General features: G+C 42.7%; 1 protein-coding gene across 3 annotated transcripts; it reads left to right on the top strand.

Moving 5' to 3' along the window:
• Nucleotides 1-3,116: 3,116 nt before the first annotated feature.
• gabra1 (gamma-aminobutyric acid type A receptor subunit alpha1) lies at nucleotides 3,117-24,301 on the top strand. Of its 3 annotated transcripts, none has more exons than XM_048233464.1 (10): nucleotides 3,117-3,479; nucleotides 4,994-5,093; nucleotides 7,837-7,949; nucleotides 8,716-8,783; nucleotides 10,071-10,291; nucleotides 11,444-11,526; nucleotides 12,205-12,348; nucleotides 14,241-14,393; nucleotides 19,780-19,982; nucleotides 20,448-24,301. In XM_048233464.1, exons 2-10 carry the CDS (start codon nucleotides 5,014-5,016, stop codon nucleotides 20,763-20,765), a joined length of 1,383 nt encoding a protein of 460 aa, XP_048089421.1. In that variant the 5' UTR covers nucleotides 3,117-3,479; nucleotides 4,994-5,013; the 3' UTR covers nucleotides 20,766-24,301. The 3 variants fall into 3 exon arrangements, with proteins under 3 accessions (XP_048089421.1, XP_048089411.1, XP_048089431.1); XM_048233454.1 differs by lacking the exon at nucleotides 3,117-3,479 and adding an exon at nucleotides 3,514-3,638; XM_048233474.1 differs by lacking the exon at nucleotides 3,117-3,479 and adding an exon at nucleotides 4,561-4,693.
• Nucleotides 24,302-24,609: the final 308 nt, after the last annotated feature.

Here is a 24,609-nt window from a genome sequence, read left to right as displayed (position 1 = left end):
TCTCTCTCTCTCAGACATAAATTCAAATTCAAGTTGCTTTATTAGCATGACTGTATGGGAACAGTGTTTAATAACATAATTAAAAATAAATAAATAAACAAATAAATAAATAAATACATAAAAAGGGGGTGAGACATCAGTGTGAGGGTGAGTATAGAGGATCTAGAACAAGAGTAATAAAAGAATGTGTGTGTGTGTGTGTGTGTGTGTGTGTGTGTGTGTGTGTGTGTGTGTGTGTGTGTGTGTGTGTGTGTGTGTGTGTGTGTGTGTGTGTGTGTGTGTGTGTGTGTGTGTGTGTTTGTTTGTATACATCACAGACACAAATTTGTTTTAGGTTGAGTCCCTCAGATCCTCACATTTCAAGGTACAGTGTGCTGCTAAAGGGCCCTTTTTTATTGTTATCACAATCTTGAAAATGTGGGATACCTATTTGGAATTTGGGGAAGAATGCCCATCAGATATTTTATACTTTTCACAATGTAGAAAGAAGTGCTCCTCTGTCTCTGCAACACACTCAACTAAAAGTCTACAACAACCTTTGCAAGATTATACTTGAACATGGTGCTTAAGTCAAATGCCCTGTTGAATATTCAAAAACTATCCACGAGGTAAAATAATATATGTATTTACACTAAATCCATGTACATGGCCCATAAAAGAGCATAATGTGTATGTCCATGTATAGGTGACGGAAGGGTAGAAAATCTTTATCTCATTAATCCAAATATCAATTTATATCTAATCTAAATCTCAATAAATGTAATATTTACTACAAGGCATATTTCAGGTCTCCTGTCCATGAATACTTTGAGGATTCTTGTCCCCTTTGCTACACTATGTTATAATTTACGGTAAACTATTAGCTATGACACCAGATTGCCAATTTAATAAAGATGAGAGGATACCAACGAAACATTGGATATTTGTGTGCACTGAGCACTGCTTACATAGGCTACTCTTATTTCTAAATGAAAGAACTGGCAGGGTTATCCAGACCTGTTCATTGTCCCGTGGTGTCTCCAGACCTTGACAAGAGTGTGATTTAGATAGGATGAAATGTTAGCCTGCAGTGTCATAAGCACTGAGATATTTTGGCTACATTGTTTCAGACTGGAAGGCTTTCAGTAAGCAAAAACCACAGGAGCCTCCTGTGGTTATGAGTTTTCACAGCTCATTATTGTATTTACCAAGGCGTGAATTACTGAGAGGTGCTGTGGTGCCAGGAGTGGACCATTAGTAAATACTCTAGTGAAGATTTTTTGCACACAACACTGTTACCAACAGGACAAATCACTGATGGTATGATCAGTTATGTCTAACAAGACGTTCTACAAGCATCTCTCACCACTGATGGTGTTTAACTATGTGCTGCGCTGTGTTGTGTGTTTGCCGGTAAACTCGCTCAGTCGGATTTCAGAGCTATCACTTCAATGGTTTTATGGCATTGCCCATGAACGCCGCAACAAGCACATATATTTAGTATGCAGCTTCCTTTGCCGTGGATTTCATTTTCACCCAAACCCCCAATCCGACATGCACAGGCGCAATCGTCACTAGAGTGGGCTGTAGCTGTCCGTGGTGCTGAAATGAACTGGTCTTGGTACCAGACTCTGCCGACTACTCGCAGGGCTAATGGGAGATAGATTTAGATTTTTTTATCGTTGTGATTCTGTCACAAACCAGATACCAACATTTATTTTACAATTTAAAGCAAGGTATAATTTTGTAGTAGGCTATAGTGAGGAAAAACTATGGCTGGTAATGTATGTATCTTCCTTTAAGAAACCCCTGGATTCTATATAGCATCGATTAGCATGTCTTCCCGATGAAAATCTTAAAATTCTCACAATTTCAGCATTGACACGTGCGAATAGCACGAGGAAGCGCACCCCCTCCCAACCCAGACACACACGCACGCGCGGAGCACAGACACAAAACTCACCAACAATACTGAGGCGCTATTGTAGTGTGTATTGTAAGTGTAAGCGTAGCTGACGAACTCGCTGCATCAGGTTGAGGTTGGAACCGCGGGACACCGTTAGTCGGTGTCAGGGAGAAAGGGATAGAGAGTGTGTGTGGGTGTGTGTGTGTGTGTGTGTGTATGTATGTGTGGAAGGGGGTGGGGGGTGGAGAGAGAGAGAGAGAGAGAGAGAGAGAGAGATGACCAGTAATCTCACATAATACCGATGTATGTCTCTTACCACATTAAGCAGAAGGCATCTCTGCCGTGGTCTCGCTGCATGGACTGCACTGGACGAAATTATCCTCCTCAATTCTGAACCTATCACAGGTGTGATCAGTGTCACTCATATACAGCAGTAAAGAAAATATCAATTGTTAATGTGAACAACACCGGTGCCAGAGAAGGAACAGTCATTTGAAAACAGCCTCGACTGTGACTGACCAGTGAAGTTACTTCGATAAAGCACACTGCTTGGTCCTGTGTTTTTTTTCCCGAGTAAATGTCATTCGGGTCGCAGTGTAATCTCTAACGCGCGAATCACTTCAAAGTGATGCGTACGGAGAGAATTCCCTTTTTGGCTAGGCTTATTGCTGAAACCCCTATCTGTGCTATACAGTCGATGATAAAACATAACATTCGGTTGACAACACTGTCTACGACTTAATATACTATAGACCCTGTTTAAACCGATGATGAAAACCAAACCCACAGTGGTTTTCGGAGTCAACGTTCTCATCAGCTCACGCGCACAGTAGAACCAGTAGAGCCAAGTCCATCTGACTGGTCTCTGTAACGTAAAAGACGTGGAGCTCGTTCAAAAAAGTAAACCAGACTGAAAAATATTCCATTTGAAACGTTGTATACATGGTCAAATGACTTTCCTTCAAATGACTTTCGCCATTCCATATTTGGCTGCGGTTTTAGTTTAGAATATATTGCAGGTCTTTTTAATATATCATTGTTGTAAAGCATCATAAATTGCTTCTGTGGGGGAAAACGAGAGAGAAAAACAAGGGGCCCAGTTGAAAATGTAAGAGGATTTGATTTTCCAGCCACTGAAAAGAGATTAAGTCGACAGCAGTGGAAGTTAAATTGTGCTGCATATAAAAAATGGGCGGATTGGTCTTCCGATGAGAGATTGGTACCACCTTCCATTCTAAAATAAAATCACCCTGGCATGAAGTCACTGACTATTTCACATCCGGTTTACTCAAGGACAAACTACCATTGTCCTGATAAAGTAAATATTTATTTGTGCGAAATCACCGTATTTCGTAAAGATTTTGCTCTCAGATCACTAATTTGCTGGGGACTCGGAAGAGTTTAACTCCCCACACCAATGAATAGTGCGCGAGACCTGCGCAAACTCAGCGTCGTCAGCAGCAGCTCCTTGAGCCTCAAGCTAAAATTCGGCTGATCGGAGATCTTTGAGGATTTTTGTCATCGTATCAGTGTTCAAAGGGTATCCATAAAAGTTGAAGGACACGGAACGGTCGCATATCTGAGGTGCATTGCTGTAAGTGATTTCAAGATTTTGCATTTGGCTTGGCTTTTATTGGTGTGAGACGTGGCTTGTGGATAATCGCAGCAGTTAAAACTGCACTGAGTTCTGTTGCCTGCCGAAAATGAATCGCATTGGAGTTGAATAGACGAATAGCAATGTCGACTTTGGATGGTAATGGAAAACCTTGTTATGTTCGCGTCTTACTTATCTCGTGTTTTTGGATGCGTTTTGGGCACTACTGCACACAGTTACTTAATTGCTTTACGCATACAGGCTGAATTACTGAGGATGTTTTAAGAACATCGACGAAGAACCCCCATTGCATACCAAATGCTGCTGAAGACTTCAGCCATATTTCAGACGCTTTCCTATAACATAACTTATAAAAGTAAGATTATGCAGTGGTGTGTTCTAGGCTGCGTTATTACTGTTTTCCTAAATCTTGACAAGTAACGGAATTTTAACCGAACTGTAGAGCCTATGCACTGCTTCAGTTTCAGCCTCGGTTGGATTCAAGCGATCAGCCTCTATACAGTTTTGCCTTGTATAAAACCATGGACTCGTGAATCCTCATTGTTGCAGTCGTGTGTGGCATATTTTTAGAAACACCATAACGTTGTTTTCACGACAAATGACTGACTGTAGTGGTGCGGACATTGTTATAATCCCAGTAACGGTAGTCAAACGTCAAGAGAATGACAATTGCCCATCGACAACGCATTACCGCCTCAGTTTACAGCCTATGAAAGTATGATTAAATGACAAGGATGCTCCGTTCTGAGAGCGAAAGCGGTTGAGATCTATTTAGAAATGGCAGTCTCGTCGCGTTTTAAATGGTCGAGGTCTGCATACAAATTCCACGGTATCAAACGATGTATCATTTGAAATGCACAGTTGCACTTGTTAGTGTCATGGCTTAGAATCTTAGAATTCCCCTGTGCAGCTATTTGTTTCAAATTTTGGATTCATTTCAAAAGCACATCGATTGAAACATCTAGGGGGTCGCTCGTGATGTGTGTGTATATGCCCGACTTAACCAAACACGAGCTGTCTCTCTGTCAAGCTGCGTGCAAAATAGGCTCCCTAATATCTCGTGATATGAACATGTGAGTCCGCAGCTGGTGGAACAGTTGCATAGTAAGCGCGAGCTACGGACAGCGAATAATTTGCTCGTGCAATCTGCAACCGAATATTAACCTGTAGTTAAGGGAGAAGAACGGGAAAAGGTATGATTCCTTATGTTTGCTGTTGCATTAAATAGCGGCTTATTTTGGAATTGCCACGGATGTCAAACCTCATGGATTTCACCGCGTTTAGTGCAGAACAGGTTTCCCATGACACGCAGCTGGCACGCAAGAAGGTAGAGCAGAGCCGGGCAGCGATGCAGTGCACTAGATGAGGATGCTGAACGTGAAGTTGTTGTAGAGAGGCTTTTATTATGTCGTCGCTGTTATGTCAGCTTGTTACTTCGTGGCTACAGTCTCTGCTCTGAAGACCTCATGTTCTTTTATGTTTTCCACTTGCAGGGACACCTGTGCTTGCTGGAATGATGTTCGCCCAGCATCGAACCCACTACTTGTGTATATGGGCCTGCTTACTTGTGGCAAACGTGTTCGGAGGGAAAAGGTAGGTCGAGATCCTGTTACTAAGGGCAATATTTGTGAAGAAGTGTAGTTGTGCATGTTGAGGTTAATAGCCATTCTTGGGTCAATGTTCTGAAATGACTAATCTTCATTAATCATTTGATAGTGTTGATTCAAAAATGGCATTAGTATTACTGTGTACATTACATTAGTAGTACATTAGTATTAATGTGATGAGATCATCCTTATATATTTTTTTAATGCAATTGAAGTGTGGTACTGACAGTTCAAGATGCCTTTCTTGTGGAAGCAAAATAAGTAAACAAAGACCCTTAAGCTAGTTTCAGCAGCTGCAGAATGAGTGGTGAGTCTATTATGAGTCAGACATATAAGTCAAGCAATTGGAGTAATTAACAATCATTTAGTAGGTCTTTGGATTTTACATGGTTAAACAAGTCCTAATAAGACTCCCATGTAATTTTAGTGGAATATCTTGGCCTTTCGTATCACCCATTTTCCACAACCATGTTTGCTTTATTCTCATTATGCTGAGAAAATTATCTTCGGTCGTACATGAATTGATATCAAATTAAATATATTAAAGCGGCTCTCTTTTGCCATTGCAATTTCACTTGTTCTAATGAAGCTGCTGGGAATGTGTGGGTCCATCTTCAAAAGGCTGGACCATTTAGAGGGCTAGCAAAGTTCCTGATTAGTTTGGCTTTGGTGTCTGCTTTACAGCTCCATGTAATTATCAAGGCGAGATTTAGGCTGAGCAATATTGAGTTCAAATGGAGATCATTTGTATGGTGAGGTGGCATATGAGTGAATTAGTAGCGGAGGAATACACATATACTATACATATTTACAAGTATGCTCTTACAAGCTTGTGCATACACATCTGCAGACCCCCCCCCCTCTCTTTCACACACACACACACACACACACACACACACATACACACACACACACACACACACACACACACACACACACTCACAGACCCAAAAACAGACACACAATGATAAACTCATACAGTGTGTGTGGGAGATGTGTGCATGGGGTGAAGTATGATCTCCAGTATGTAGTAGCTATGTTCATGTTGCTGTTCAGATGACCTGTAGATGGGGGTGGTGTGCAATCTTTTATGAGCCAGTGGCCTCAGCTGACAGACATGGGGATGCTCTCCCGTGGCACTGGCTAATGTGTTTCTGCAGACAAATACAGTCCCTATGCTAAAAAAGGAGAAGTTTCTTTATCTCCTGCATCTCAGGTTGGTCTATCCACACCGAGTTTGCTCGGGGACTTCTTTAACCCAGTTGCATTATTTATTTTTCACCATTGCGGTATAAAAATGAATTCAGCTGAATCGCGATTTTTGGTGAGATTCAAACACACACACAGACAGAGAGAGAGAGAGAGAAAGAGAGAGAGAGAGAATGTATTCTTTGTATTCCGCAAACAGATAGTCTGCATGCCGGTTTTCTGTTTTCCAGGCAAGTCTTACGCCTGGCCCTCCATGTGCTGTATGTGTGTGTGTGTGTTTGTGTGTGTGTGTGTGTGTGTGTGTGTCTTTCTCATTTGGATCTGCCTCTTCTCGTTTCCCCCTCTGGTGCTCCATATCCCAGCTGGCAGAGTAGTTGTTGGAGTTGGTGCAGTAAACCTCATCTAATTGTGTCACACATACAACAGCACATTTTAGACTCTTTCTTTTTGGGTTCTCTCTCTCTCTGCAGTAGGCTACTGTCAGGTCCGATGGTCTCGCTAGCTGAACTGCATTTCCCAGATGTACTGTTGTTCATCATGGGGAAGATGGATATTTATTTATTTCATTGGACAGTTGCTTGTACATACAGTATGTAGAACACCAGCACGCTGATACCAGGTCTATATTAACCATGTAAATCCGGCACTGACGTAAGGAATGCCCTCATTAAGTGCATCATGAATCGTGGAGCAGCTCACATTGAAAGCCGTGTGATCTCCCTCTCTCTCTCCCCCTCTTTGCTTTCCTTGCTCTGCCTCTCTCCTCTCCTATCCTATCCTCTCTCCGCTCTTCTCTCCTCTCTTTCTCCCTCTCTCTCAGTTTCCTTTAGCCTGTGTACATGTGCTTTCTGCAGCTCCATTTCTGCCTGCAGTTTCGCGTTCACCCACTCGCAGTCAATGCTAAATAATCTTGATGTCCTTGGAGCAGCTTTCTGTGAAGCGCTTGTTTTCAAAACACCACAGACAACTGTTTATTCAGTAGACAATCAGACTTGTGTGGTCTGCTATTTTGGAAAGAAAATTACATGTTTGTAATTTCTAAGACAAGTTAAAGCTTTTAGCTAAGCCGGCGGTGGGTAACTCGCACATCCTCTCTCATTGATAAAAGAAGGACTAAAATATTTATGAGTGATATTGTTAACCCACGATTACACCAATTGTAGGGATTTTTGTTTATCATTTTACTTCCAGGCCCCTGTGGAAGTACTGTAAATTCATCAAGCCCTTTACTGTTAAAAGAGTGTATTCTCTAATTAATAATGCAGTATATACATCTGTGTTCTGTTTCCAGCCTCTCAAGAACAAGAGGATACACACTTGACTCATTTACATGCTGCCACGCTTTAAAAATTCTCTTTCATGCCCCAGTGTAGCTATTTTATGCCGGAGGATTTTAAAGTTCATCAGCGGCGCATTTTCACCACCGTATATCTGTTCTGACAATCTCCCGAATTCTCTGCAAATCCTCAACCTTTCTGCTTTGCTTTTGTTGTTGTTTTTGTTGTCGTTGTTGTTGTTAGCTCGGGAACGAATGGTGTTACAGATGAACAGAAGGACAACACCACAGTGTTCACTAGGATCCTGGACAGCCTTCTGGACGGATACGACAACCGTCTAAGGCCAGGGCTCGGAGGTCGGTAACGGGGGGAAAGGAAGTACACTAGGACATAAAAACAAAGAGTACCTTTACTGTTGATTTTACAGTGCGTTATTTTTGCTCTGTGAGGCAGTGGATACTTACATTTATATAAAATAGTTGGCAAGGAGCACATCCATCTTTATTATCATTCTGGTTCACTGCAGGATACCCAGCAACCACCTTTGTTGAATAATTTTAATGCTCCCATGTTGGCTTTTCATCAAAAAATGACATTTTCCTTCTCATTTTCCAAAGAAATGCTTCAGACACAACCTATTTAGACTAGTGAAGGTTTACTGTGCTTCCAATGCTCACAAAGATCATTCTAATCAAAGATCTTTGACTGAATCCAGAGAAGCCCTTTTGTAACAAACTGAGACAAAAATGGGGTTCTTTTGATGGTTTTGAAGTCATAGAATTAGAGAGACAGAACCCATAAACCTTAAATGTATTTTTTTTTGTCAGAAGGACGCAGCTGTAGGCTTTGAATGGAGGGGCATGACATTAATATTTTCCTATGAATTCACTTTAAATATTTAAAAATCTCCGGCTTCTGGCTGGTAGGATCGGTTTTGGTAGAGGGATTCCACTGGAATATGTCATTGTGCTGTGTGTTCTTAGGAAATTGGGGATTGATTATATGACGGACTGGGAATCTCTCTCCAGATAGAGAAAAAAATGAAAAAAGAAAACAAAAGCTGGGGGTGTTAATGAGGATAGCCGATCGGCTCTCAGTTCTCCTAATTTCTTGCTTCAACAGAGCGTGTAACCGAAGTCAAGACTGACATTTTCGTGACGAGTATCGGGCCTGTCTCTGACCACGACATGGTACGTCCACCTCACCTAACCCCCATTTTAAATGCCACCTGCTCCGTACCCATTCCTACAGTGACGTGACCTGGACATAAAAAAGAAACTGTCACAGGACTCTTAGCCTCCCAGTCTGTTAACATTCAGCAGAGACGTAACACATTTGAAATGTCACTGCAAAAAAATGTTTTCTTAAGGTCATTAGGATCTAGCGAATCTGAAACTTCAGAGTTACTGTCTCTGAGATGAATTGTGATATCAAAGCCTCATATGTTGCATGTACTGTACACGGAGGAGGTAATGAGAGCAGATGTGAAATGTCTGCGTAAGTGATTTAATATTAACTCAGACTGTCTCAAAATGTTAGGTGCAGATAGAATCTTGGTAAACTATATAGACACAAGATACTAACATGAGATAGCATTGTTGGCAGCCGCACACACAGACAAACACATATACACACACACATGCACACAATCCACAAACACACACACACACACACACACATCATCACAACAAGTGTTGGTTGTCCTCTGCTGACCAATCACTACAGAGCTATTCTTTTATTCTTGGATGCTGTGCATTTGGCATAATTTGAGTTAAATATATCTCCTCAGCATATGGGACTGCATCTCCCTACTGCTGCGCCAGGTCAGCCCACACGTCCTATGGACTGCAGAGGAGATCTAAGGCTCTGTCCCACTCTGTTCCTCTGTCCCACAGTCTCATCACTGTCTCTGCCAGTTTAAGTGGGTGTACAGGAACGAGAGGCTTAAAATGATAACTGTAGCTCGCTCTGTCAGGCATGGTGATGATGAAAAGCTGCTTGTAACCTTAGCACATGGTTCGCTAGCCGTTGAGGGAAAGAAGGAAGGCCTCTCCCCTCTATTATACACGTTTGTTTATTTTCTTGTAAGTTTCCATCTACTGAACATATCTCTCTCACGAGTGCAGAAGCGTGAGAGTTAGCAAAGGATATGCAAATGTGTGTGTACGTGTGTGTGTGTGTATGTGTGTGTGTGTGTGAGAGAGAGAGAGAAAGAGAGAGATAGAAAGAGCAGCTCTTCACTTCCACCAATCAAATCCGCTAACCTTGACAGGAAATAATTAAATTGCAAAGGACAGTCACCAGCAGGAAAAATAGGCCATAGCCAGGGTATGAATGCCAAAGTGACACGTGGGGGAACAAATGAGAGAAAGCAGCGCTCAGCACTAAGGGAAGCCACCGCGGACACAAGTTCCTCCGCTTGGTAATGCGGAAGGACATCCTCTCTAAAGTGCTTGCCATAATTTCCGTCTTTTCAGGAGTACACCATTGATGTGTTTTTCCGACAAAGCTGGAAGGATGAGAGGCTAAAGTTCAAGGGGCCCATGGCTGTGCTCCGTCTCAACAACCTGATGGCCAGCAAAATCTGGACACCAGACACGTTCTTTCACAACGGAAAGAAGTCTGTTGCTCACAATATGACCATGCCCAACAAGCTCCTTCGAATTACAGAGGAGGGCACACTGCTTTACACAATGAGGTAGGATGGGTTACTGTTATTGGCCCTTTAATCTGTCTATAACCCACATCTTATTAGATTATATTTGATTTCATTGTATTGCTAGCACTCATTTTCTTTTTTTCTCTGAAAATCATGTCAACATTCCACTTAACCTCCTTCTGCCTCCATAAATGTGTCAAATGCATGACAGGCATAGGTAACCACAGTGTCCCAGGTCATGATTAGCGCATCTCCCTGTCATTTTTATGACAGTATTAAGTCTATTTATAGTGTCGTTTGTGGGAGAAGGACTCCATAAAGAGAGCGGTAGCATGAAGGTGATGCACTGCCAGACTGAGGATCTACACAGTGGCTCTGGTGTGGGGCTGGGCCTTGTGGTCCTGCTGGTCCTTTCTGGAGATGCAGCTAGCAGATAGCCTGCATGTCATGTGTGCCTCCATGGACATAGGTTAGCGGATGAGATCAAAGATCAAATACCAGAGATTTCTCTGTACGATGTAAGAGATGGATAGCGGGTTGGAGGATGACAAGAGGATGGTGATTGGTCTCTTTCTGTCTCTGTCCTATTCTGGGCCAGATCTGTGCCAGAGCCGGCCTCTCCTGTGTGGAGAAGCAGCTAGCATGCTAGCATTCTGCCACTGTCAGTCTGCGTTTGAGTTGTGGCGCCATAAATAAAACTCACTGACGCTAACTTGTGCTACGCCTCCGCGCGCCCTAATGTGCGGGTCATGCCAAATCACCGTAAAGCATCCTTTAACACATTTATTAGCAGAATGAGGGGGAGGCCGGGAGGCCATCGCTGTGTCAGGTAAGTGATGAATTGAGGACAGGTCCTGGTAGTGTTGACATTTCTTTTTTTTCACCACCTCTTTGTCAGATAGGAGGCCTTTAGGAGAGAGAATCAGAGTTTCACAGCATGAGCGACGTGTTCCTGTCCTTTCTCTGGAAAGACACTTAAGACGAATTAAAAGAGCAACCCCTCTATATCCTATGAATATTGCATTTACTTTTGTGTTCAGAATTTAACCTTGCACACTTTCTTTCTTCCTGTCTTTCTTTCTTTCTTTTTTCTTTCTTTTGTTCTTTTTTTACCCTCCCTCTCTCCTTTCTTTTGTTTCCGCCTTCGCTTCTGTTTTCTCTCTCTCTTTCTCGTTCTTTCTGTCCCTCCAGGCTGACGGTCAGGGCAGAGTGTCCCATGCACCTTGAGGACTTTCCCATGGACGCCCACGCCTGCCCACTCAAGTTTGGCAGCTGTGAGTATCTCCCTCCTGATTCCTTCTCCACCACACCTGCATTCACAAGGGGCTTGGTTAGAAACAAACACGCACTGACGAAAACAAACATGTTTGTGAGATCTCAACACAACACAAGAAAACGTCTCTAGGCAAAGAGGCTGATGCCGGGTCTGGGCTGGTGCTGGCTCCGAAGGCGTGCCGGCGTCCAGCCGTCTGCCGTTTGCCGTTTGCCTTGGGTGGCATCGTCTCCTTTATCTCCGGTCTCTTATCTCACCGGCTGCTGAGTGCCAGCAGCTCTTTCGACCCCAAATCATCCTTGAAAAGAGATGAGCGGCGTGATGCACGCTCAGAAAAAAAAAAAAAAAAAAAAAATACCCCATGAATAAAAGACCAGCCACACAACTTCATGCTCCTGACACTGGCTCTAAATATTTCAACGGGGGAAAAAAGGCCCGTCTTTGCATCAAGGCTCTCCCTTCCCCTCCTCTCCTCTCCGCTCCTCTCTGCAGTGCTACAGCTGCTGCTGTGCGCCACTTCTCCAACACGTCAGATCTCAGGGAAAGCAGCCACGTCTCTTTTTTCTCTCCTTTTTTCCCTTTTTTTTGTTCTTCTCTCCGTGTGTCTCTTGAGCCAGTGACTAACTCTGTGTGAAGTGCCTGCATTTACCTCCATGTTGTTCGGTTATTCCCTCGGCAGACGCCTACACCCGCTCAGAGGTGGTGTACGTGTGGACGAGAGGAGCAATGCAGTCCGTGGTGGTGGCCGAAGACGGATCCCGACTCAATCAATATGACTTGATGGGACAGACGGTTGACTCCGGGGTGGTTCAGTCCAGTACTGGTCAGTTCAGTTGCCCTTTACCTCCACATCTTCATTACACCTCTGCCACCATGTTTAACACAACTCTATAAGCCGAGGCAAAGTTGACTTTTTGTTTGTGTGTTTCTTGTTATTGGTACTTTTTTGTCAGAAACCTGCCCCCCCAGGTGAATTAAAGTGGTGTCACCAAATCAGAAATATTTGTTGCAATTGGGTACGCTCTTCTAGTACATGGAAGTGTTATCACAAATTATTGTTGCCATGGAGATATTAGCATTAGTACTACCAGTTAATGTGAAGAAGCAACAAAAAGAAAGACACACTATACATGGATGAACCACAATCATTAATTTATCTTGTGGGTGGATGACAGCATTCAGCATGATCAAGATCTACTATAGTGAGTGGAAATGAAATTCATTGCAATGCAGATCATTCCGATAGTTCAATCTGAAGCACGTTGTCTACAGATCCCAGTATACTTTATAAATTGGAAATTAAATGAATTGTTCGCTCCTATAGTTCAATCTGAAGCACATTTACTACAAATCCCAAGGGCAAAGCCCTCAGGCCCATGGGACAGGTGACTAGCCAGCTAACAAAGGAAATAGTAGGGTGAGTTGGGATGTCAGACAGCCGTGAGCAGCACCGTCCTTTCTGGACCAGTCTTTGTTAAATACATTGGCCACCAGGCTGCTTGGCTCAATTCCAGCTGCTTACTTTTTGCCTTGTAATGAAGCTGGAATAATTCCGTTATGATAGCTGGTTAGTTTGCGCAACCTGAAACGCTAGTGAATTTTTTCGGTTCATTCTCTCTCTTCTTGTAGAGTTGTCCTTGAACATGTAACAAGTGGTGGGGCAGCCGTGGCCTACTGGTTAGCGCTTCGGACTTAGGAGGATTCCGAAGTCCGAACCAGGAACTCCGACCAGTAGGAACAGCTGAAGTGCCCTTGACTACCCCTTACTGCTCCCCGAGTGCCGAAGTAGCAGGCAGCTCAGTGTGTCAGGATTAGTGTGTGCTTCTGTTCACTGTGTGATTCACTAATTCACGGATTGGGATAAATGCAGAGACCAAATTTCCCTCACGGGATCAAAAGAGTATATATACTTATACTTACTTACTTAAGTGAGAGTATACAGCATTTTATTCACAGTAAACAAGGAAGGGAATGCTCATAATAACCAAAATACTTAATTGGCTGATGCTAAAAATGTCAATACTCATCTGCAAATGCATATACTAACTCGTATTGATCAAAGCAAATGTAATTAATTGTGCAGTGGCATTGAATAGGCTGATATTGAATTTTTTGGGTGTCAGTGTCAGGGATAGAGTTGGGTATGAGTTATGAACACACACAAAAGCATAAAACATAATATTTACACTGAGCATGTTGATAAAATGAAACATTGCCACTGATATTGAGTGCTTTTTGAGGGCTATTATTACACTAACAACATGCCATCTTTTGTGCGGGCGAAACATCTCCCAGTTCAATTGACTGCATAACACCCAAAAGCAGATGTCCTCTTCATAACGTTATCCTCCCAAGACGCCGCACTGAAGATAATAGTGCACTGAGGAACAGTTCACTCTAGTGGCGGGCATGAATCAGTTGGTGTAACTCTTTCTGTGCGGATTTGCTTGTGTGCAGAGGAGGACATTGGTCAGTGAAAGCCCCCTGTGTGAGCGAGAGCATGTAACTCTTAACCTCTCTGTTGCACTCACATCCCCTCCCTTCCTTCTGGACCCCCTCTACATCAAGAAATGTTGACAACTAAAGTGTTTTCCTCTGCCCTCAGTCATTGCAGCATCACTAACACATATTTTTCCTTCTTTCTCTCTCTCTCTCTCTCTCTCTCTTTCTTTTTTTATATCTCCCCCATCGCCACATACTGTTGACCTGCCTCAGGAGAGTACGTTGTCATGACGACACACTTCCATTTGAAGAGGAAGATCGGCTACTTTGTCATTCAGACCTACTTGCCGTGCATCATGACAGTCATCCTGTCCCAGGTGTCCTTCTGGCTCAATCGGGAGTCCGTGCCTGCCAGGACTGTGTTTGGTAAGAGCTCCCATCGTCTGATGATCTGCGGTATTAGCCAATCAATACCCACTTAAGCTTTTTGCCGCCTGGCCCCCTCTTCGTCTAACATTTGCACAGTTGCAATGGTTTATCACTGAAGGCCAATTACATCATGCATGTCCTGCTCCTATTCCCCATAAAGCACCTGGTTTCGTGAGAAGAGGCAGAATTCACAGTTTTTCTTTTATTGCTTGTTATTGTATTTTCGATTTACAAATGCAAATATATTGGCCATGTTTTATTTAGAGGAACCCCATCCATTTTTTAAGGAGGTGCAGCAGAATGCTGCGTCAATTCATAAATCCTTAACTCCACAGTGTCTGCCTGACTCTCTGAAGTTTTAAGCTTGTCTTGAGTGTATCAGTGTGTGCATGCGCGTGCCTGTCTCTGGGTGTGTGAGTGTGTGTTTGGGTGCGTGCTCATGCTGAAGTGTTATGTAACTGGCGAGCCAGAAAGGGAAAGATTTTCCTCCTCGGCTGTGTGTGTGTGTGTGTGTGTGTGTGTGTGTGTGTGTGTGTGTGTGTGTGTGTGTGTGTGTGTGTGTGCATGCGTGTGTGTGCATACACAGGCACGTGTGTCTCTGTGTGTGTCTGTGTGTCTGTGTGTGTGTGTGTGTGTGTGTGTGTGTGTGCAGGCCTGTCCTTGCATTACCCTGCATTGCCTCCTCTCTTCTCAGAGAACTCCAACTCACCTTTGTCCACTACCCAGCATTCTGAGTCTTAGTGCATCAAGAAGCCTCTCTGCCTTATACTTCACACTACATTACCCAAAGTTCTCTAAGGCATCACTTCAGAACTCTCCAATGTTGATTTGTTGTGGGTTATTGATTACCACTTCCTGTTATTGTACCTGTTGGTAGAAAGAGCTCTCATGTGTCATTACCCAAATTCACGTTGTTGACAAGCTTTTTTACTAGTCGATGTATACAAGACTTGCTGCATGATTGAAGCTCCTACCTAGTAAATTGTAGGCCCAAATATACGAGACTACACAATCTAGTTGTAGATTGCCATGTCTGAAAGCTTGTTAATTGGCTAGTTTTTCATATGCTGGGTCTTTTGGTGCGTGACATTTGTGATTAAACATGTCACTCAGAGCACAAATTTCTCTCTCTGTACTTACATGCAAATGGCATGGCTTTGCTACCTGAATGTTATCCGATTATCCACGCTGTTCGACATCAGTGCACTTGTTTACAGAGGCAGGGATTTTACTTTCTTGTTGAGGTCTCGTGTTTTTAATTCTAATTCGGGCCCATGCATTCTAAAACACACCGTAGGCAAAGCCTGGCTTTCCTTTCTGATAAGTAGACTATTTAAAAACGCAGTGGAGAGCTTGCTTATCTTTTTCTCAGTGTGTCAATTAAAGCAGCCTGATTACTGTTGAGGAACCTGTTTCATTCTTTTAGCTTATTTGTCACGAGGGTGTGTGTGTGTGTGTGTGTGTGTGCAGAAGGTAGGGGTGTACGAAATGTCATTTCCCTCATGAGAAGCATGCAAATTGAATTAATTTCTGTATTGCATTGTGCTGCGTTGCTTCTGCGCTGCTAGTGTAGTTTGTCCTCTCAGAGAGGCTGTCATGGCCATCAGTGGCTCTCCGAAGATTAGCTCTGTTTCGACGGCACTCCTACAGCGCGTGCCTGTGTGTTGTACTGCCTGCTTGATGGAACCGCTGATTAGAGCACAATGGCACAACTGGCAGCTGCTGCTTTTTTCTGTAAGCCTCGCCAGTCACTAGGGGCATGGTGGGCTGCGTGCATTATGTGTGTGTGTTTCTCTGTGTGTGTGTGTGTGTGGGTCGTTGTTGTGTGTGTACGCGTCTATGTTTGTGTGTGTGCATATTTGTTGAGGGGCATTGCGTGTGACAGCATGTGTGTGTACAGCAAAGGTGAATGTGATTCTATATTGATTTGCATGTGTGTGTGTGTGTGTGTTCGTGCGCATGCATAGATGTTTGTTTGGTCAGACTTGGGCCAAAGTCTGGCTGGAGACAACAGTGCTCCTGAAGCTGATTTGTAGATTATCATCATTAGGCTGCTCTTGATGGATTGAAAATGGAGAACATGTCACCGTATTGAGACCACGGCAGAACCCATGCAGCTCAGAGCCAAACCAGAGCCGAAGCCCTTGACCTGACCGTCCGCTAAGCTTAACACCATGGGGTGCTGATGGATAGTCTGCGGGGTTGTTGTATCTGAGATGTATGTCGCCTCGCTCGGCGTGATGGCACCTTCGACAATTCATCACTGTGACTCTGTAACTTTATTTTGCCGATCTGCTTACTCTTGCCATGTCTCCTAATCTCTTAATTCGTCTTCGCCTCCTGTCGTGTTTGTCACAGCAAACCTTGTTAAAAGATATGGATCATCTAAATCAAGTGTCAGTGGTTGTGCGCACAAGACTAAATTGAGTGGAAGGGGTCCCGGAGAATTGAGTTACCTTGTGATTAATCCATTTAGAACTTTTTTTGCAGCCGGGTGACTGTATTCATTAGAAAGATTCAAATTCAGTGCAGTCTATTAGTCCACTTCGTCAGGCAGCCGTTTAATACTTCCCTCAAAAAAAAAAATAATGGTGTTTTACTTAGTTAGGGGGAAAATGATGGGAGTCGATGTTTAGTGTGCAGCCTCGTTACGAAAAAAAAGAGAGTTATCATTATTCTGAGGGAGAATGCAGGTGTAGGCTACTGCACACAATATGATACTCATTACGTTTTAACAGCAACTGAAATGATTGTAAAATTTTGTACGTAATTTACTGCACAGAGAAGAAAGAAAAAGACACCCCTTTTATCTGGGGTCTCTCTGTAAGCACTGAAGAATCACTGCAGGGCAGGAGATTGCAGCTGGATCTCCTCACAAAATGGTGGAGTTTTTTTTCTCTCTTCTTCTTCTTCTTCTTCTTTTTCCATGAACGTCAGTTCGCTGTAGTTCACAGCGTGAAATGACAAGCACACATTTCACCTGGGAGATGGTGCTGGAGGGGTGGGGTGTTGGGGTGTGCGTAGTTCTTTTTTACATAATAAGGCACACAGATGCCCAGTACAGCCACAGGACAACAGGGAGCTCTTGGGCTCGTTGTGTGGAGGCAATTAGGCTGGTTCACAGTGCTGCTCAGCAGGAAGACAGAAGCATGTGTCTGAGGCCTGCGTTGCTGTGTAAGTCTGCTTCACTTTGCAGACATTACAGCATCTGTTTCACACAAGCTGTGATCCTTACAAGAGCAAGATCAAGATATCCCGTGGAAAGGCTAACTAAAGAGAAGCACAGTGTGAAGAAAAGTGTGTGCATCGATTTTTTTTAATGTGATATTGTACCTCGTTATGTTTTTTTTCTGTTTTTTTTTTGGCCTGTAAAGTTCACTTGCCACATCTGAATCAGTTTTTTGAATATGCATGAGTCCCAAGCTTACAGTGAATCATCAACACTTATTCAGAGTATCTGACGTCTAGTCATTCATCTTGTGAGCCTCCCAACAATACTGTGATGATCAGGGGGTAGGCAGCAGAGTATCTGGCTGCCTGGCAGCACAGCAACATCGCAAATTGCAGCAATAACCTACCACTCAAGTGCAAATAGGAAGGCTAACCACAAGTTATATAATTTAACATAAATATTTACAATTTAAATTCATCCACTGGAGGACTTGTGGGACATTGCATTCAGTAAGTACAGTGGGTGGATTTCATTGTATTAGAGCAAAACAAAAGCTGTATGAAGATGCTGAACGGAAGTTGCGGAAGTGGGTCATTAGAATGTTGCTTTCTCATGAAATTCAGCGGTGAGCTTTTGTGTTTGTGTGTTTATGCATGTGTGTGTGTATGAAGCCATGTGTCTGACTGTGCAGGCGTATGTGCATAAGAGACCCCGTGAGGAGAAGTTCAAGCAAAGGAGAGGTTATGAAAGTCCCCTGGAGGGAAGTTGAATAGTTTAACGATGTGCGCTTGCTGGTTTTTGAGGTTTACCACCAGGTCAACCTTGGCATGTATGCTCAGAAGTCTCTCTCTCTCACACACACACACACACACACACACACACACACACACACACACACACACACACACACACAAAACACACACACACACACATGCAGGCTTACACACACACACTCTCTTTCTCTCTCTCACTATCACACACACACATGCAGGCTTACACACACACACTCTCTTTCTCTCTCTCACTATCACACACACACACATGCAGGCTTACACACACACAAACACACTCTCTCTCTCTCTCTCTCTCTCTCTCTCTCACTATCACACACACACACACACACACACACACACACACACACAGACACGCACACCATTTAATGACTAATTTATGAACAGTCAGTGGTGCGGCCTCCGCTTCAGGGTGTCACAGATGTCACAGATAGTTTTTGCCTCTGCTGGCGTGTTTGGCTGCAGGCATATTTACACTTCAGTCTGCAGGAAAACATTAACCAACCTGAAACACACACACACACACACACACACTCACTCTCTGTTGTGCACCTCCCTTTATATAACATCTTGTCATCACCGTATAGTACAATGCCCAAATACTAAAGCGCATGCTTTTGGTGGGGTTACTGTAAACCAGGTTAATTATATTCAGTCATCGAAATTCAGGAAAGTCCAATCACATCCACACAGGGAGCCAATCTCATTGTTCATGTATTGCAGGGAGTGAGGGATCTGGGAGGTACCCAGAAAATTGGCAAGCATTACACCAGTTAATCAAAATTTAATGCTTAGCCTGCCAGCCCGACTACAGGCCTTATGCCTTGTCCATTTATGCAATTTTACCCAACGACCAAAAGAGGCTGGAGCCGATTCCAGCCTATAATGTCTCATATGTCACCAACATGACTTTTTATTGCAAACAGAATGGCCTTTTATAGAGTTGTATTATTTTAGACAGATCGCTAAAACATATGGATGGATGAAATGGATGGTAGCCTAGCATCATTGATTGTAATGACAGATCTTGTAATAGTTTCTGAACCTTTCGAGCACCACTCAGAAAAGTACCAGCTACACTGCCTTCAGTCTCTCATGCCGTTTCGAGGACAGGCGGTCTCTTTTTATTCCTTCCAATATCCATAACAGATTGTATCACATAGTAACAAGCTCACATGTTAAACATGTTACGAGAGCTCTCAAGACCACTACGACCGGCAGTGATAACACGACATAGTCATGTCACTGCAAATGAGATGTTGTAAAAAACTTATAGCAGTCCATGGCACCTGCAGTAACACTTTTAATACATGTTCTTTAGCTTTCTTCTCTCTCTCTCTCTCTCTCTCTCTCTCTATGCAGGAGTAACTTACGACCATTCATTATGTCCTTTATTCTTTCCCCCTCTCTCTCTCTGCAGGAGTGACCACTGTACTCACCATGACCACCCTCAGTATCAGCGCTAGGAACTCCCTCCCCAAAGTGGCCTACGCCACGGCCATGGATTGGTTCATCGCTGTGTGCTACGCCTTTGTGTTCTCGGCACTCATCGAGTTCGCCACTGTCAACTACTTCACAAAGAGAGGCTATGCTTGGGACGGAAAAAGCGTGGTGCCAGAGAAGGTATGGACCAAGTCTACACTCTACTCTACTGCGTGTGTGTGTCTGGCTAGGAGCTGTCAGAAGGAGCTGTAGCTACTATGTGAATATATGATCTCAAAAACATTCCCTTGAAATGACCTTAATATTGATGGTATTATGAATAGAAATGTATATCGCTCACGTTTAAACCTTCCCCTCACAGTCTTTTTTATTTGGTCGTTTTGGGGTCATGTTTTGAAACAATCGCCCCCAAGCTTTGTAGAAGGGAGAAAAAGCAGAGGGTGTTCACTCAGTGCAGCATTTAGAGTCCCCTCACCATCTCCTTTTGAAATGGCTATTGTGAGGAATCACATAGGGTGAGTAAGGGTACATGGGCTAAGCTTAGTCTTCAGAGAACTTCAGGTGAGATGTCCAAAAAGAAAAAGAGCTTTTAGCGAAGGTGTCCCTTTTCTCACCCGACGCTCTCTTTTGTCGTCCGTCCTTCAGCAAAAGAAGAAAAAGGAGTCCCTCCTGCAGAAGAACAACACGTCGTATGCCGCGGCCACCGCCACAGCCTTCGCCCCGAACATTGCCAGGGACCCGGGCCTGGCCACCATCGCCAAGAGCGCCCCTCCGCCGCCCACCGAGCCCAAGGAGGAGCCCAAGCCCAAGCCGCCAGAGGCCAAGAAGACCTTCAACAGCGTCAGCAAGATCGACAGGATCGCTAGAATAGCTTTCCCCTTGCTCTTCGGAACCTTCAACCTGGTCTACTGGGCAACGTACTTGAACAAGAAGCCCAAATTACAGGGCATGCAACCTCACTAATCCTACCAGTCCTCTCTCTCTCTCTCTCTCTCTCTCTCTCTCTCTCTCTTTTCCCCTTTCTTGCTTTCCTTTCTTTTCTCTCTTTCTTTCTTGCTTTCTTTCTTTCTTGCTTTCCTTCCTCCTTGCTTTCTTCTAAAGTATCTTTTCAGAAAACACACAAATGATGGTTGGACTCCGGGTCACCATATTGCTTCAGTGTTAACATTACATTGACGTCCTCAATCTGAAAAAAAAAGAAGAAAAGAAAATAACGAACAGCCGAGCAATGTGTCAACTTTTACATTATTCTGTGACTTTTGAAATATGCTATTATAATTACAGTACATGGTATATATGTATACACACACATACACACACACACACCCCACACACACACACACACACACACACACAAACACACTCAACACACACACACACACACACACACACACACACACACACACACACACACACACGAGAATGCTATTCTACAAATGCAATTGCTAAGGATGCCACAAAGATTTTATCGACTTTTATTGACTTACTTTCTATTGTTTGGTTGTTGTTTTGCATTGAGTTGACATAATCTACCAGTAATATGTTTGCATGAACTGGGTTTTTGATTTCTTTCCAACAACCAATCAACATCAGAGAGATGTCCTAGTTGCATAACGTTACCCCCCTCCCCCCCAAGACACGTTAGTATGCTTCCATTTTCGGTTGTTGTGTTGCATTTCCTTGTTTACAAGATAGGGTCTCAGCAATAGCAATAAACCATGTCTCTCAGTGAAGTCACTTCAGCCATGGGTTTAAAAGTTTAGAAACATTCGATCGACTCTTGTGTTAACCATCAAACATGCGACTTACTTAGTTCTCTTGTAAATACTTTGAAGTGATAGAGATGTCAGTATTAAGTTTAAGGCTTTGCAAAATGTACAAACACAAGTGGCAGGGAGACTGTATATGTGAGACCTGGAGAGCGACTTGTGTAAAAAAACAAAAAAAACAATTGGTTCACTTTTAAGTGACTGTTTTTCTACAAACTAAAATAAATACTAAGTGTTCCACTCCAGACAGAAATAAGGCATCAGAGGGTATATATATATATATATACATATACATATACATAAGTGACATGTGTGTGTATGTGCACACTAGCAGTGATACTAAAAGAATGGGAATAGTGATGGGAAAGAATGTAAAAAAACTGTAAACTCAATGTTGGAATGCATTTTATATTTAGAAATTAAATCACACTTCTGGACTTTGCTATTTTTGTTCTGTCTAAATGCTAATGATATTGGAGAACGTTTTTTTTTTCTTTCTTTCTTAATTTGGGGATTTGTTTTCTTGGGGGCTTCCAGCAACATTAGTCTTTATGTGTGCTGCTAGTAGCTAGCGTTGCATTGGCGTCAATGCATAGAGAGTGAAGAGCAGTGCCTTTTATATTTTTCAGGGTTGAACTAATGAAAGGCTACCTTATATAGCGCAAAAGAAATTTCCAACCTATCGTACTTACTTTTCAGGTCCAATTGCGCTTGTTTAGTTTCTGAACCTTTCGAGCACCACTCAGAAAAGTACCAGCTACACTGCCTTCAGTCTCTCATGCCGTTTCGAGGACAGGCGGTCTCTTTTTATTATGATGTCTTTGTTGCTGCTTGTCCATACAAGACTTGGAAGATTATGAAAAATTACGACGCGCCAATCACATGGGCCAGCACTGTGCCCTGCAAACCAATGCATCTTGGTGTGCTATGATAATGTTTATTTTTGTAGTGTGATGTCAGTCCCTCTAAAAAAGAGTATCTATACTCATCAAGCCAAACGTTAACCTGCTGTCAAGTTATTTTTGTTCCTACATAGACCTGATAGATGAGGACAGGTTGCATAGATGATGGCTAACGGTTCTAGTCAATATGTACCATTCTCCAGTTAAGTTGATGTAGCAATATTTGATTAGCAAGGGCTTTTGAAGATCTGAACATTAAAAAAGTTATCTAAGGTGAATTCCATGGTAGCGTAGAAGACAGTATTTTGTTCAGTGTTAACTTCTTTTACAGGGTTGACTTCTTTTGGCTTTGTTTATGGGATGTAACACATTGTTTATTTTGTTTGTTAGTTCAAACACATTTGTTTCTTCTCGTTCAAATATCCAACTCTATTTTTCAAACAAAAAGTCCAATTTAGCCTTTTGATTTGTTTTGTTTTATTCCTTTGTTTTCAATGCCATTTTGTTGCGTTTCCACGAGTGCCATGGATATGTATTTTGGAGAGTGATATTTAAATAGCATATCATTGCAGGTTCGGGTGGAGGGCATGTACAGCATACGGTCTAGTGTGCACATGGAGGTCCAGGGGGGTCCAGGGGGGTCCTAAAAGCTGAGACCAGTTAGGGGAGGTAGGGTGGGCAGTAACCTGGAGTCCACTCCTGCCCTGGGTGAGGGAGCTATACGCAGATGCAGTTTGGAGATCCTTCACAAGGATCTACTTGGAAGCAAGACTATTTTGAAACATTGTATAAAATATACATATAGATATTTCAATTCCAACCTACTGTACGGATGTTTCTTATCATGCCTACAAAAAAGTGTATAAGTATATATATAATATACATAATACATATATAAATATTTCATGAAGATTCAAATAAAAGAAATCTATATATAATATTGTTTGTACCAACCTATTGTTATGCATTTTGCACATTTAGACATGTTTTACATTGATGTAGTCAGCTTTGTGCTATGCAAGAATAGCTTCAAAACACATTAATTAGCTTTTCTCCTGACCATAGTCCTTCAGAAGAACACACTACTGTAAAAAGCTTAACTCTTTTGACAGACCACACTTCCTTGCCCTTTTCTCCATCCTCATGCTGAGTAAACAAATGACCACTGTCTTCTCTCTTCTCTTATTTGTTCCAGTGTGGATGATTTGGTCTGGTTTGACTACTGTTGGTCAGGAAATGGCTCTCATGTTGATTGCACATAACCGGTGACATGGCAATAAAAATAAACAAATACCTGAATAGAAATTCCTATAAAAGTATTTATTTAAACATAGAACAAATGCAGAAAGATGATGATGATGGTGTTGGTGATGATATGATGATGACATTTTTGTATTATACACAAGTAGCCCAAATGTATATTCCCAGAAGGCAGCACTGTACCTTATTTTAGGTAAAGAGATTCTTTGATTTCTCAATCCTTTCCTTGTCAGAGGGGAGGATGAGAGGCCCGATTCATTTGGAAAAGGATTGGCTGTTTGCTGGAACACTGCCCTGTTTCCTCAAAGCCCTGTTTTTGTAGCATCGCCTCTTAAAGACCCAAAATAGGAAATGCCCAGACAAGGGGAGATGCTCTATTCGTTTTGGTCATGGCATCAGTTTCAAAGATGGAAATGCTTGATAGCACATTTATTTTTGGTTTAAACTTGATATCTTTATTTGTGTGTTTATTTATTGATTGGTTTGTTTATTTTTAATTACAAATTGTGTGCAGATCAAACAAGATAATTGGTAAATAAAGAAGTGTTTACATAGCATTGAAAAAACATGAAGGACATTGGGATATCTGTGTTCATAGCCGAAATGTTGAAAGCACGCCAACATGTTTGCACATGTGTACAGCATACACAGCCACACATACTGACACACACAGCTTTTACATGACTGCAAAGGCACACACATGCACAGACCAGGGGCATTTGCTAACATATTGACAGAGAAACTATACACATATGACACAACAAGCACATATTCCGATCTGTTCCGCTGATACCTGGAGATTAGTCTTTGATACAGTCCATAGTTGAGATGAGGAAAAGGGAAAAGTGGGACAGGTGTTTTGGTCAGGTAGAGTGG

Source organism: Alosa alosa, chromosome 2, assembly GCF_017589495.1.
Source record: "Alosa alosa isolate M-15738 ecotype Scorff River chromosome 2, AALO_Geno_1.1, whole genome shotgun sequence".
Taxonomy (NCBI): Eukaryota; Metazoa; Chordata; class Actinopteri; order Clupeiformes; family Clupeidae; genus Alosa; species Alosa alosa.
The sequence above is the reverse complement of the archived record's forward strand: the minus strand, read 5'-3'. Positions and strand labels throughout refer to the sequence as shown.